Source organism: Erinaceus europaeus, chromosome 12 (assembly GCF_950295315.1).
Source record: "Erinaceus europaeus chromosome 12, mEriEur2.1, whole genome shotgun sequence".
Classification (NCBI taxonomy): domain Eukaryota; kingdom Metazoa; phylum Chordata; class Mammalia; order Eulipotyphla; family Erinaceidae; genus Erinaceus; species Erinaceus europaeus.
The window spans coordinates 37,947,902-37,960,419 of NC_080173.1; the positions used below are offsets into that span (position 1 = coordinate 37,947,902).

Consider the following 12,518-nt stretch of genomic DNA (forward strand, 5'->3'; position numbering starts at 1 on the left):
CCTGAGCTCCTCACCTATATGGTGGAAGTTTCACAAGTACTGCAGGTATCTAACCCCCCCCCCCCCAGAGTTCTCTGTCCTATCAAATAAATAGAAAAAAATTGGCCACAAGGAACAGTGGATTCGTCATGCAAACACCAACCCCTAGCAATAGCCCTTGTGGTGATTAAAAAAAACTGTAAAATAAAATTAATTTCTAAACATCACAAAGCCCTGAGACATTTACAGAAAAACTAAAGGAAAGAATGACCATCTTAAGTCTATAAGTATCAAGTTATGAATTATAGCCTACAACCTTTTGAACATCTCATGTAAAATATCTATCAGGAGTGACAAAGCAGCACAAGGAAAACAAGTTCCACTCACAAGTAACCAGTGCAATTTAAGAGTGTGCCAGACAGAGCGGGAACAAGATACATGATGTATCTGAAAGCCAAGGATAGAAGATGCTAATCCCAACACAGCAAATGAATCATTGTATGACCTTGGGAAATATGGTTGCTTGATTTCTCTGCCTAACAAGGCAAATACTTCCAGAATCTTTAAAATTTTAGAAAGGGAAGGGGAAGTGAGAAAACAGATGTGGGGAGGAAATAGACATGGGAAAAGTTTCAAGACTGAAAAGACACTAAGTGATTTTTTTTCTGGGTGTTCCTGAAAACAAAGTTTGCTTCAAGAAGGAGAGCTGAAGAATCAAGATACAGGGTGTTCAAACTAACTCCATTGGATAGTCTGTTGCTGTGCCACATGTGAGACCCAGGTTTGAGCCCAGCCCCCACCACACTGAAGGAAGCTCATTGCTGTGGACATTTTCACTCTCTGCTTTTCTGTCTCTATCTAAAAAATTAATAAATGTATAATACCCAACATCACCATAATTTATGTCCTTTGACATTATTTGTATATAACTGTGCCACCGGTTGCTTCTGTTCTCCCTGGTCTAGGCTTTTGAGAGAGTCTACATATAAAAGACTCAGCCTATGTGTTTCTTCTAGCGTTTGCCCTTCTTCCGTAGCCAGTCAACAGCGTCAGGTTGAGCCTGATGTAAAGTTTCGAGACCTCCTTTGAATCTGGAGAGGTGGCAGTCATTGACTATGTGGGTCACAGTCTGTCTGTAGCCGCAGGGGCAGTTCGGGCCTATGTGTTAAAAAGACTCAAGTCTGTGCCTTAAAAAGTTTGAGACATTCAATTTTTCCACTCTCATATTAATTAGTGATATATATGACTACAAATTAATAGGAGTGTACATAAACACCATTCCTACCACCAAAAGACTGTGTCCCAACCCACCCACCCCACCCCACCCCACCCCCACCACCCAAGGAAGCCTAATATCCACCCTCACCCCAGGGTTTTTACTTTGATGCCTTACTCCAGATTTAGTCAAATCCTGCTTTAAGTTTCCCTTTCTGTTCTTCTTTGACAAATTCTGATGATGAGTGGGATCATCCCATACTCATCTTTATCTTTCTGACTTGGCTCACTTAACATAATTCCTTCTAGCTCCATCCAAGATGGGTCAGAGGTGGGTTCATTGTTCTTGATAGCTGTATAGTATTCCATTGTGTATATATACCACAGCTTTCTCAGCCACTCATCTGTTGTTGGGCATCTGGGTTGCTTCCAGGTTTTAGCTATTACAAATTGTGCTGCTATGAAGATAGGTGTACAAATATGTCTATATAACAAATCCTAACAAAGGGATTTTTCAAAGTTAACCCAATTACCAAATAATGTGATTATAACAATAACTATATTGTTTTCTTGAACTCTAAGACAGCAGGAACCTCACATTTCCACTATAGAGCCTATATTTCCCCCAGTCCTGGAACCTTAGGGTGGAGTGCACTTTCCTGCATGCTTCTCTCAATTCATACCAAATAATATTGTATACACCAATCCCAACCTAATCAAAACAATGAGTACCACCTCAGCATGCTCCACTTCAGACTGTGTCCAGAGACTTCAGGTGTGGAATGACAACCCTTCAGCTTCATTACTTGGGTGAGACCTTTCCTTTCATCGTATTCTCTTATTCCATTCCAGGCGGTTCACTTCCTAACAAAGTCCCAAAACCTAGATATAGACCAAGTCCCATGAGATAGAGCATATGTTCACATGTATTTATAAATTAGAGCAAAATATATACCTGAAAGCAAAAGTACACAATAGTCTGCAGTGTGTACCCCCCAACACCTCATCTGCACTATTCCAGTCTTTAGGTCCATGACTATTCAACAATTTGTTTGGTTTTGTATGTTAACTCTCTTTTCAGCCACCAGGTTCCAGATGCTAACCTGATGCCAACCAGACTTCCCTGGACAGATGACCCCACCAATGTGTCCTGGAGATCCACTTCCCCAGAGCCCCAACCTACTAGGGAAAGAGAGAGGCAGACTGGGAGTATGGATCGACCTGTCAATGCCCATGTTCATTGGGGAAGCAATTACAGAAGTCAGACCTTCCACCTTCTGCATCCCACAATGACCTTGGGTCCATACTCCCAGAGGGATAAAGAATAGGAAAGCTATCAGGGGAGGGGGTGGCATACAGAGATCTGGTGGTGGGAATTGAATGGAGTTGTACCCCTTCTATCCTATGGTTTTGTTAATGTCTTTTTAAAATAAATTTTAAAAAATAATAAAATAAATAAATAAAAGTAATAAATGATAAAGATTTATTGAAAAAAATAAATACATTTAAAAAAGGAAGAGTCAAGATATATTGACAGACAGTTCAGCCTATTACAGCACAGAACCTGCAAGTCTGTGGCCCCAGAGGGTGAAGGTTCAATCCCCAATATCACTTTTTTTTTTTTTACAATTTGTTAATTTATTTATCTTTAATAACCAGAGCACTGCTCAGCTCTGGCTTATGGGGGTGTGGGGGACTGAATCTGGGACTTTGAAGCCTCAGGTATGAGAGTCACTTTACATAACCCTCACCTCCCCAATAACACCTTATGGCAGAGTTCTGGTCTGTTGCTCACAATAAATAAGTACAACTTTTTTTTCTTTATTGGGTGGGATTAATGGTTTACAATGGACAGTAAATTAGAGTAGTTGGTATATGTGTAACACTTCTCAGTTTTCCACATAACAATCTAACCCCCCCACCTAGGTTCTCCTCCACCATGTTCCAGGACCTGAACACTCCCCCCACCCCAGAGTCCTTTACTTTGGTGCAATACACTACACAACAAATTTTTTTTTAAGAATCAAGATTTGTTAATAGAAGGAAATTAGGTATCATTATTTGTTTAGCACTTATGTGAAAGGCATACTTTGGAGTTAAAACAACTATCCATATTCTAACGTTTATGCACAGTAGATACAGAACACCCTAAAATTCTGGTTAATCTAATATGTATTAGGTTTTTCTCAGTGTCAAGAACTGGGAGTAAGACTTTTAAAAAAAGATAAGCAAATAAATCAATTACAACTTGTAGATAAGTGCTGTGACAGATCCAAGGAAATAAACCCTAAGGATATTAGAATATTAGATGGAAGAATGTTTGAGAAAAGAGGAAGAAGGGGGTAAATAGCATAATGGTTATGCAAAGAGACTCTCCTGCCTGAGGCTCTGGAAGTCCCAGGCTCAATCCCCTGCACCACCATAAGCCAGAGTTGAGCAGTGCTCTGGGGGAAAAAAAAATAATAAGGAAGAAGTGCAAATGTCCTGAGGCAAGAATCATGGATGCACTAAGCACTCAGTAGAAACCACAGTAGTCACTCTCTCATGATTCTGAGTAATGGCAATGAGCCACCCAGCAGCCAGTAAGCATTTTTACTTCTAACACTTTATTTTCTCGCACTCTATTTCACTTTTGTAGCATTGGGGCCTTCAATATGAACAATTCAGCCACTCATAGACCAATTTTTCTTTCTTTTTTTCCTTTTTTTTTTTTTTTTTTTTTTCTTGGTTAGTTTCAGAAACAGAGAGGGAAGGTGGGAAGGGAGAGACAATACAGTTCTGCTCCACCAGCCATGGAGTTTCCCTAGTGCTGTGGTGCTCCCATGTAGTGCTGGGGCTCAAGACTGGGTCCCAGAGCTTTACTCAAGTGCCCTACAAGGCAAGCTATCCTTTGAATCTATACAATATTTTCTTTTTCTTCTTCCCCCTCCCCCCTCTCCTTCTTTTTTTTTTTTTTTTTTTTAATTTTTACCAGAGTACTGCTCAGCTCTGGCTTATGGTGATAGGGGAGACTGAACCTGGAATTTTGAAGCCTCAGGCACTAGAGTTTCTTTGCATAATCATTATGCTATCTCCCCCACCCCTCACATATTTTCAATTTACAGAGCTTATCATGATGTAACTCCACTATAAGTAGAGAAAGATCTGTACAAGAATGACAACGAGATCGATCATTTCCCTGGGTAACACGTCGTTGACGGCGGCGGCCTCCTGAGGTGCGGCCGTGGGAAACGTCCGGGTGCCCATCTGCCTTTCTTCGCCGGCGCGCGGAGCCAGAAGCCTAGTTTTCCTTGGGTCGCTCGGGCCTTTCCGGGGCAACAGCCGAGTTAGGCCTGCTAAGCGAGTGCCCGGGAGAAGCTCGCAGGCAGCCTCCACGCCGGCGTAGGAAACAGGAGGAAGGCCGCCTCAGACCGAGGGCCTGTGGAACCCGACCAGCGCGGAATCCAGAACACAGCTCGTGGACCTTGCGGAACCAAATAGCCACCGTACCACCCCGACAGCGAGGCCACGCAAGAGGCGGAAGTTAAGGGCGCTGACGCAGTTGCGGGAACCTTCCCTCCATGGCACCTTCCTGTCGGCGAACCCACCCCAGCCAGAGGGGCTCGGCTCTGGAATCTAAGATGGAGTCGCTCAGTCGAGCCGGGCAGGAGATGAGTCTAGCGGCCCTGAAGCAACACGACCCCTACATCACCAGCATCGCAGACCTCACGGGCCAGGTCGCTCTGTACACCTTCTGCCCCAAAGCCAACCAGTGGGTGAGTGAGGCCTGGCCGCCGCCATCTCTTAAAGGGGCCGCGCGGACTGTCCGGGTTGGGGGGGCCGATGCGGGAGGCCGGGGTGGAGGAGGCCGAGCCAGGGCTGGAGGGGTGTCAGGGACGCGGGGACCTTGGGGGAGGAGCGAAAGAAACTAAGCCGAGACCTCCTCCCGGAGAGAAGCTGGGGGTTGGGGGTGGAGGAGGGTCACGCGGGGGGGGGGGGGGGCGCTCGGGTCAGGGGGCGCAGGCGACCCGCTTCTCTGGGGACTCACCGGAGGCAGCGAGACCCTGAGGCTCGGAAATGCCCGGAAGGTTTCGCTTGAAGCTTTGAGAGTCGTTAAGGAGAATACACACGCAGGATCTGTAAACACCTACCCGCCCCCTTCCCCCCCCCAAAAAAAACAAAAAACAGAGCCCCCTCTGCAGAGGTCATTTAGCGTTAAAGCTTGAAATCCAATTAAGTTTTAACTCTTAGAAAAAGGTGAGGTTAAGCCCAGCTTGAATGTGGAACTAGACTATGTTTCCAGAGTTTGGAAAAATGATTTCAAGGCACTGAGGAGGACAGCTAGGCGGAGGTGATGTTGCCCCGAATCAGGCTCAGTACTTTGGGGTTTGCACTGGTGGAACTGAGACTTTGCATTCAGTCTGTTTACTGTCTTGTCAGGTTTGAAGCGAGCTAGTTGTTTAAATATCAAAGTTCCTGTTTTCTTGCTACCAGCCTTAGCTCATTTAGCTCTGTGTTGCACTGTGTGAAATTAATGGGATGGAACTAAATAACATTAATATTTCAGGAAGAGATGAATGAACTTGTTCAACTAACAAAAGTGAAACATTTTGAGTGCATGCTTTGCAATATAACACACTTACATAGGTTATCTTACTTGAGTTTTAGATACTGCCTTCATTTGAATTGCTTTTAATCACTTTCCTTGATTCGCAGTACATTGTGAAATACAAATTACAAACAAATAGTAAAGATTTGGAGACATTATTATGAACGAAGTTTTATTATCTAGTGTCTCCCAACTTTTAATTATTTTGGAATTTGATTTGTGGAGTTGTTTTAAATATTAAATACAAGCTATGATAACCTCAATTGAAAAATAATTGGATTGTGGCACACAGAGTATAACCAGAAGCATTTCTCTGTTACTTTATAGTGAATTGTACAGTTTTATTAGGGCAAGTTTCCTTTCATTGTAAGACAGTTGATTACAAACTTCCATCTGGAAGGCAGGAAAAAAATGTTTATAGATAAGATTTACACTAGTTAAGAATAGTACTCTTAGAAGAAATCAAGATTTTTTTTTTTTTTTTATGTTTTACTCTAGGTCTGGGGAGATCGCATAATGATTATGCAAAAGACTTTCAGCCTGAGGTATCAAAGGTCCCTTGTTCAATCCCCAGTACCACCATAAACCAGCAGTGCTCTGGTTTAAAATAATAATTATTATATATATATATATATATATATATATATATATATGGGGTAGGGGGTTTGGGCAGTGGTGCACCCAGGAGCAGTCGATTTGTAGTGCCAGCACCGAACCCCAGCAATTAAATTGGGTACTTTTAATCGTGTTCAGAAAAGTCTAGAAAAATTTATTTGTATATGATAGTTTTTATTTTGCCAGAGCACTGCACAGTTCTGGCTTACAGTGGTACGGGGGATTGAACCTGGGACTTCAGAGCCTCAGATGTGAGAGTCTCTCTGCATAACTATTATACTATCTACCCCCACCCTGATAATTCTTAACCATACAATTTGCTACTTATAGAAATATACCAAAATTCAGTGCTGTTGAAACAAAGTATCTCTTTATGGGTAAAATTTCCTTTTGTTCTCTTTGATAAATTCTAAAAGTGAAGAAATTAGTGTGCAAAAGACCTTGGTTTCATACCTGCACTAATCTACTGGTCCCAGTGCATTTTTTTTTTTTTCCAAGTAGTGAAAGAGACCACAGTACTGCTCCACTGCTCTTGAAGCTTCTCTTTTGCATGGTACTCCCATGTGGTGAGTAGGAATAGAACCTAGATCCTCATACATGTTAAAGTGTGAAGGGTGGACTATCTTCTAGTCACGGACCTTCCGCTTTAAAATTACAAAATTTGGGAGTCAGGCAGTAGTGCAGCGGGTTAAGCGGAGGTGGCGCAAAGCGCAACCAGCATTAGGATCCCAGTTCCAGACCCAGCTCCCCACCTGCAGGGGAGTCGCTTCACAGGCGGTGAAGCAGGTCTGCAGGTGTTTATCTTTCTTTCCCCCTCTCTGTCTTCCCCTCCTCTCTCAATTTCTCTCTGTCCTATACAACAACGACATCAGTAATAATTACAACAGAAAGACAACAAGGGCAACAAAAGGGAACAAATATTAAAAAATCAAGAAATTTAATTTCTTAAATTTCTTAGATATTTCTCAAATATAATACAAGACTTGCATGGGCTGTGCCCTGAGCTCAACCCCCAATCTATAAGGTCTTATGCTGAAGTACTACTCTGGCCTGCCTCTCCCATGAAATAAGTGAAGAGGGAAGGAGGAAGGGAGGGAGGGAGGAAACTGGCTTAATGATTTTAGCTTTTAAAGGTAAGTGCTAAATTAGAACCTCTTTTTTAAAAAGGACAAATGCTGTATTGAATGTTGCATATGCTTTAATGCATTGATAGAATAGAAAGGATACAGAAGCAATTAGTTGCTACCATAGGATGAGAGAAACATAACTATTCAGACAAGGATAATTTTAAAATAAATAAGTGGTTCTTTAAACATGAAGTATTTCTTCTCTGTTGGAGCATTTGAGGTTGTGTAACAGAAGAAAACTAATTCATCATTTATTTTAGGAGAAGACTGATATAGAAGGAACCTTATTTGTTTATCGAAGGTAAGCTACTCTTAATATTTATTTTATAACATAATACTAGCAATGTCATATAAAAATTGCCAAGCCCTTTTGTCTTTGGAACCATTTCACTTAGCAGTGAGATCTTAACCAATTTATATCCCTTCTTTGAGCCTTCCTGTAATTCAGAATAAACAGAACTAGAATCTATTTAAGCTGGCAAAATTGTCTCAAAGTAGAAAGCATTTTTATCAAGTTTAAAGCAGTTGCTTTCCTCCCTATATTTAAAAGATGTAACTGAAGGGAGAAAAGTAGTTCACTGGGGTGGGGGTGGAGGGTAGATAGCATGATGGTTATGCAAAGAGACTCTCATGCTTGAGACTCTGAAATCCCAGGTTCAATCCATGTACCACATAAACCAGAGCTAAGCAGTGCTCTGGTTTAAAAAAAAAAAAAAAGTACATAATAATGTAATTGAGTGGTCCTGCAGTTTTATGATTACTAGATTAACTTCTGTAACTCTGATGTAGTTCTGGATTGTGTACAGTGTTGTTAATAATGTGAGTATTCGTCTGGGTTTTGCTTAATTATATCTTTTTAAAATTTTCAACTTTTCCAAGAAGTAATTTAAAATGTGTTTGGGTGTGGGGTAGGGAACTAAATTAATGGATATGCAAAAAGACTTTCAAGTGTAAAAGCTCAAAAAATATCACAGATTTGATTCCAGCCAGAAATTAGTGCTTTTTTTAATATTTATTTTATTTATTTATTCCCTTTTGTTGCCCTTGTTGTTTTATTGTTGTAGTTATTATTGTTGTTGTTGTTGGATAGGACAGAGAGAAATGGAGAGAGGAGGGGAAGACAGAGAGGAGGAAAGAAAGATAGACAGACAGACACCTGCAGACCTGCTTCACTGCCTGTGAAGCGACTCCCCTGCAGGTGGGGAGCCGGGGTTGGAACCGGGATCCTTATGCCGCTCCTTGTGCTTTGCGCCACCTGCGCTTAACCCGCTGCGCTACAGCCCGACTCCCAGTGCTTTTTTTTTTTTTTTAAGTCTGATTTGAAAATTGCATCTTTGTTATGTTTGGCAACTAACTAGTAATAGTGTTTTGGTATTCCTTGTTTCCTGTTTCCCTCTTAAATTCTTCCTCCACGGGAGCCAGGCGGTAGCGCAGCGGGTTAAGCGCAGGTGGCGCTAAGCGCAGGGACCGGCAAGAGGATCCCGGTTCGAGCCCCCGGCTCCCCACCTGCAGGGGAGTCGCTTCACAGGCGGTGAAGCAGGTCTGCAGGTGTCTTGTCTTTCTCTCCTCCTCTCTGTCTTCCCCTCCTCTCTCCATTTCTCTCTGTCCTATCCAACAACGATGACATCAACTACAACAATAATAATAATTTTAAAAAAGACAATAAGGGCAACAAAAGGGAAGATAAATAAATAAAATTACAAAAAAAAAAAAAAGAATTCAAAAAAAAAATTCTTCCTCCACTGGGACAACTTTCTTCACTTGATTGCTAAAAATTAGGGACTGAATTAGTAGGAGTTTTTAATTGACATCTCGTTACCTTCTTCCCCCTTTATTTTTCTTGTGAGTTATTTTTTAAGGGTTACCTTTCTCCATTTATGATAATGAACATTTGTGGAATGGTCTAAATTTTGGTATAAAACCATGAGATTTTTGTCTAAGATATTTTTCTTTAGCTGTACTTTGATATAATATATTTTTTAAAAATTTTATTAATGGTTTACAAGATCGCAAGTTTATAGGGGTATATTTCCATAACACACCCACCGCTATAATTTGGTGCCTTTCCCCTGCACTTTGATATACTAATACATAACATAACAACAATAATAATAAAAAAAAAGACAATAAGGGCTCCCCACCTGCAGGGGAATCACTTCACAAGCAGTGAAGTAGTTCTACAGGTGTCTATCTTTCTCTCCCCCTCTCTGTCTTCCCCTCCTCTCTCCATTTCTCTCTGTCCTACCTAACAACGAGGATGATATCAACAACAACAATGAAAAACAACAACAACAATGAAAATAAATAGAAAAAGAAAAAAAGGGGGAGAGCCTGCGGAAACAACATAATGATAACCAAAAAGACTTCCATCCATGCCTGAGGCTCTGAAGTCCCAGGTTCAAACCTCAGCACCACCATAAACCAGAGCTGAGCAGTGCTCTCAAATCTATTTATCTATCTCATTAAATAGTCAAATAAAATACATATTTAAAAAGAAAAATAAATCTCACTATATCACCCACTAGTTTAAGACTCCTTAAGATAAAATAAATAACGCCTTTCCTATTAAAAATAAATAAAAAAAAAATAATAACGCCTTTCCCATTCCCCTACTTCATTGCCAATAAAAAGAATCAGGGTGGGGCGGTAGCGCAGCGGGTTAAGTGCACATGGTGCGAAGCACAAGGACCAGCTTAAGGATCCGAGTTCAAGCTCCTGGCTCCCCACCTGCAGAATGGTCGCTTCACAAGTGATGAAGTTGGTCTGCAGGTGTCTGTCTTTCTCTCCCCCTCTGTCTTCCCCTCCTCTCTCCATTTCTCTCTGTCCTATCAACAATAATGACCATGTAATAATAATAATCCAATAATAATAAGGGCAACAAAAAGGGAAAAAACATGTCTCCAGGAGCAGTGGATTCATTGTGCAGGACCAAGCCCCAACGATAACTCTAAAGGCAAAAAAAAAAAAATCACTAGAATCTACTCAACTGTTATATACTTGGTATTTATATAATATTTATCGGTTACCTTTCACAGATCCACTAGTTATAGGAAATGTGCAATTTAACATTATTTTAAAAATTTGTAGTGGTTTGCTTGATATTGATTATGATAAAAATAGAGCAAAAAATTTAAAAACTTTATTTTGGGAAAATGATGAGAACATTTTGTATATCTTGACTAAAGGTATACATGGATGTCAATATATGCCACTGTTGAGAACTTGGTGTATAAAAAATATGAATGTGGGGGACCAGAAAACCTAAATCTGAGTCCTGATTGTGTGTGTCTATCTTTCTATCTGTCTGTCTCACAGACCTAAATATCTCTGAACTTGTTTCCTTTATTTTTTGTTTTGTTTATTTATTTATTTATTTTTCTTTTTTTGTTTATTTTATTTCACCACCCTGTCACCAAAGGTCTGTGTCCCATCTCAACACTAACCACTTAAGTTCTCCCACAGTCTTGAAAATTAGTTGATTTTTTTTTACATTTGTATGTTCAGTTGTTTATGTTCTGCATATGAGTGAAGCCATTCTGTAGTTCCTTTTCTTTCTCTCTCTCTCTCCCCCCCATCTGCCTGTAGTTGTTCTTCATCTCCTTACTTGCTTCACTGAGCATAATCTTCCAACCACTTTATCCCAAAGAATACAATATCATCCCTTTTCATTGCTGCATAATACTCTGTTGAGTATATGTCCCATAACTTTTTAATCCAGTCTGTTAAAGGGCATTTTGGTTGTTCCAAGTTTTTGCTATTGTGAATAAAGCCACTATAAACACAGGGGTGCATATATCCGTTTCATTGGTGTTAGTACATCTTTTGTGTATTTGCCTATAGTAGTTGGGATTGCTGGGTCATATGGCATTTTTGTTTGTATTTGTTTAAGGATTTTCCATACTGTTCTCCATAGTGATTATACCAGTTTGCATTCCTGCCAGTAGACTTCTCTCTCTGCATTCTCTCCAACACTGCTCTTCTCTTGTTTTATTAATGTACCCCGTTTTCACAAGTGTGAGGTGGAATTAAAATGTGGTTTTGATTTGCATTTCTCTGATAATAAGTGAGTCAGAGTTGTTTTTTTTTTTTTTTTTTTCCTACTTCTAGGGTTATTACTGGGACTTGGTGCGAATCCACTGCTCCTGGAGGCCATTTTTTCCTTCTTATTGCCCTTGTTTATCATTGTTGTTGCTACTATTAATTGTTGTCATTGCTGTCATTGTTGGAAAGGACAGAGAGAAATTGAGAGAGGGGAAGACAGAAAGGGGAGAAGAAAGACACCTGCAGATCTACTTCACCGCCTGTGAAGTGACCCCCCCCACCCCACAGGTGGGGAGCCGGGGGCTTGAACCAGGGTCCTTACACCCTTGCGCTTTGCGCTATTAACCCGCTGTGCTACCTCCCAGCCCCCGAGTTAGAGCATTTCTTCATATTTCTGTGGGTCATGTGTATCTCTTCTTTAAAGAACCATCTATTCATATCTTCTGCCCACTTTTTAATTGGGTTATTTTTCTTTTTGTTGAGCTGTATGAGTTCTTTATAGATGTTTGATATTAACTGCTTGTCTGAAGTGTCATATACAAGTCTTTTCTTGTTTCCTTATCTATACAATAAGATCCTAGCCTGTCTCCTATATTTCCATAAAAATGCATAAGCAATTATGAGGAGTGTGAAAAGAATCGTGTACTGAATTCTTTCCCTCCCCTCCCCTTTATGTGAACCAAGGACAATTCTTATTGTAGGTTTCTAGACAATTTCAGGAGAACTTTGGGAAGGTCTGTTTGGTACAAAAGAAATGATTAATGTGGCAATATTCGGTCATTATTGTAACAAATTCTCTAATGTGATCAGAATAATTATTTTTATAGGGACGGATAGCTCACCTACCACTTTTCTTGAGGCTCAAGATTTGAGTCCTGCCCCCACATGGGAGCTCAATAAACCTTTCCTCTCTTTCTAAATGAGAAAAAAATGGCAAGAAGATAATGCAGCTG

The 12,518-nt window shown here is 40.6% G+C and overlaps 1 protein-coding gene across 2 annotated transcripts in view; it reads left to right on the forward strand.

Annotated features, from left to right (window-relative positions):
• The first annotated feature begins 4,721 nt into the window (after positions 1-4,721).
• The window catches only part of DCP1A (decapping mRNA 1A), a 39,700-nt gene continuing 31,903 nt past the window's right edge, over positions 4,722-12,518 (forward strand). The window contains exons 1-2 of one of the 2 annotated variants that reach the window (XM_007526160.3): positions 4,722-4,949; positions 7,785-7,825. In XM_007526160.3, coding sequence (XP_007526222.1) covers positions 4,755-4,949; positions 7,785-7,825 — 236 coding nt within the window. In that variant the 5' untranslated portion in view covers positions 4,722-4,754. The remainder of the gene's footprint in view (positions 4,950-7,784; positions 7,826-12,518) is intronic. The other variant, XM_060203135.1, reaches the window with a different exon arrangement.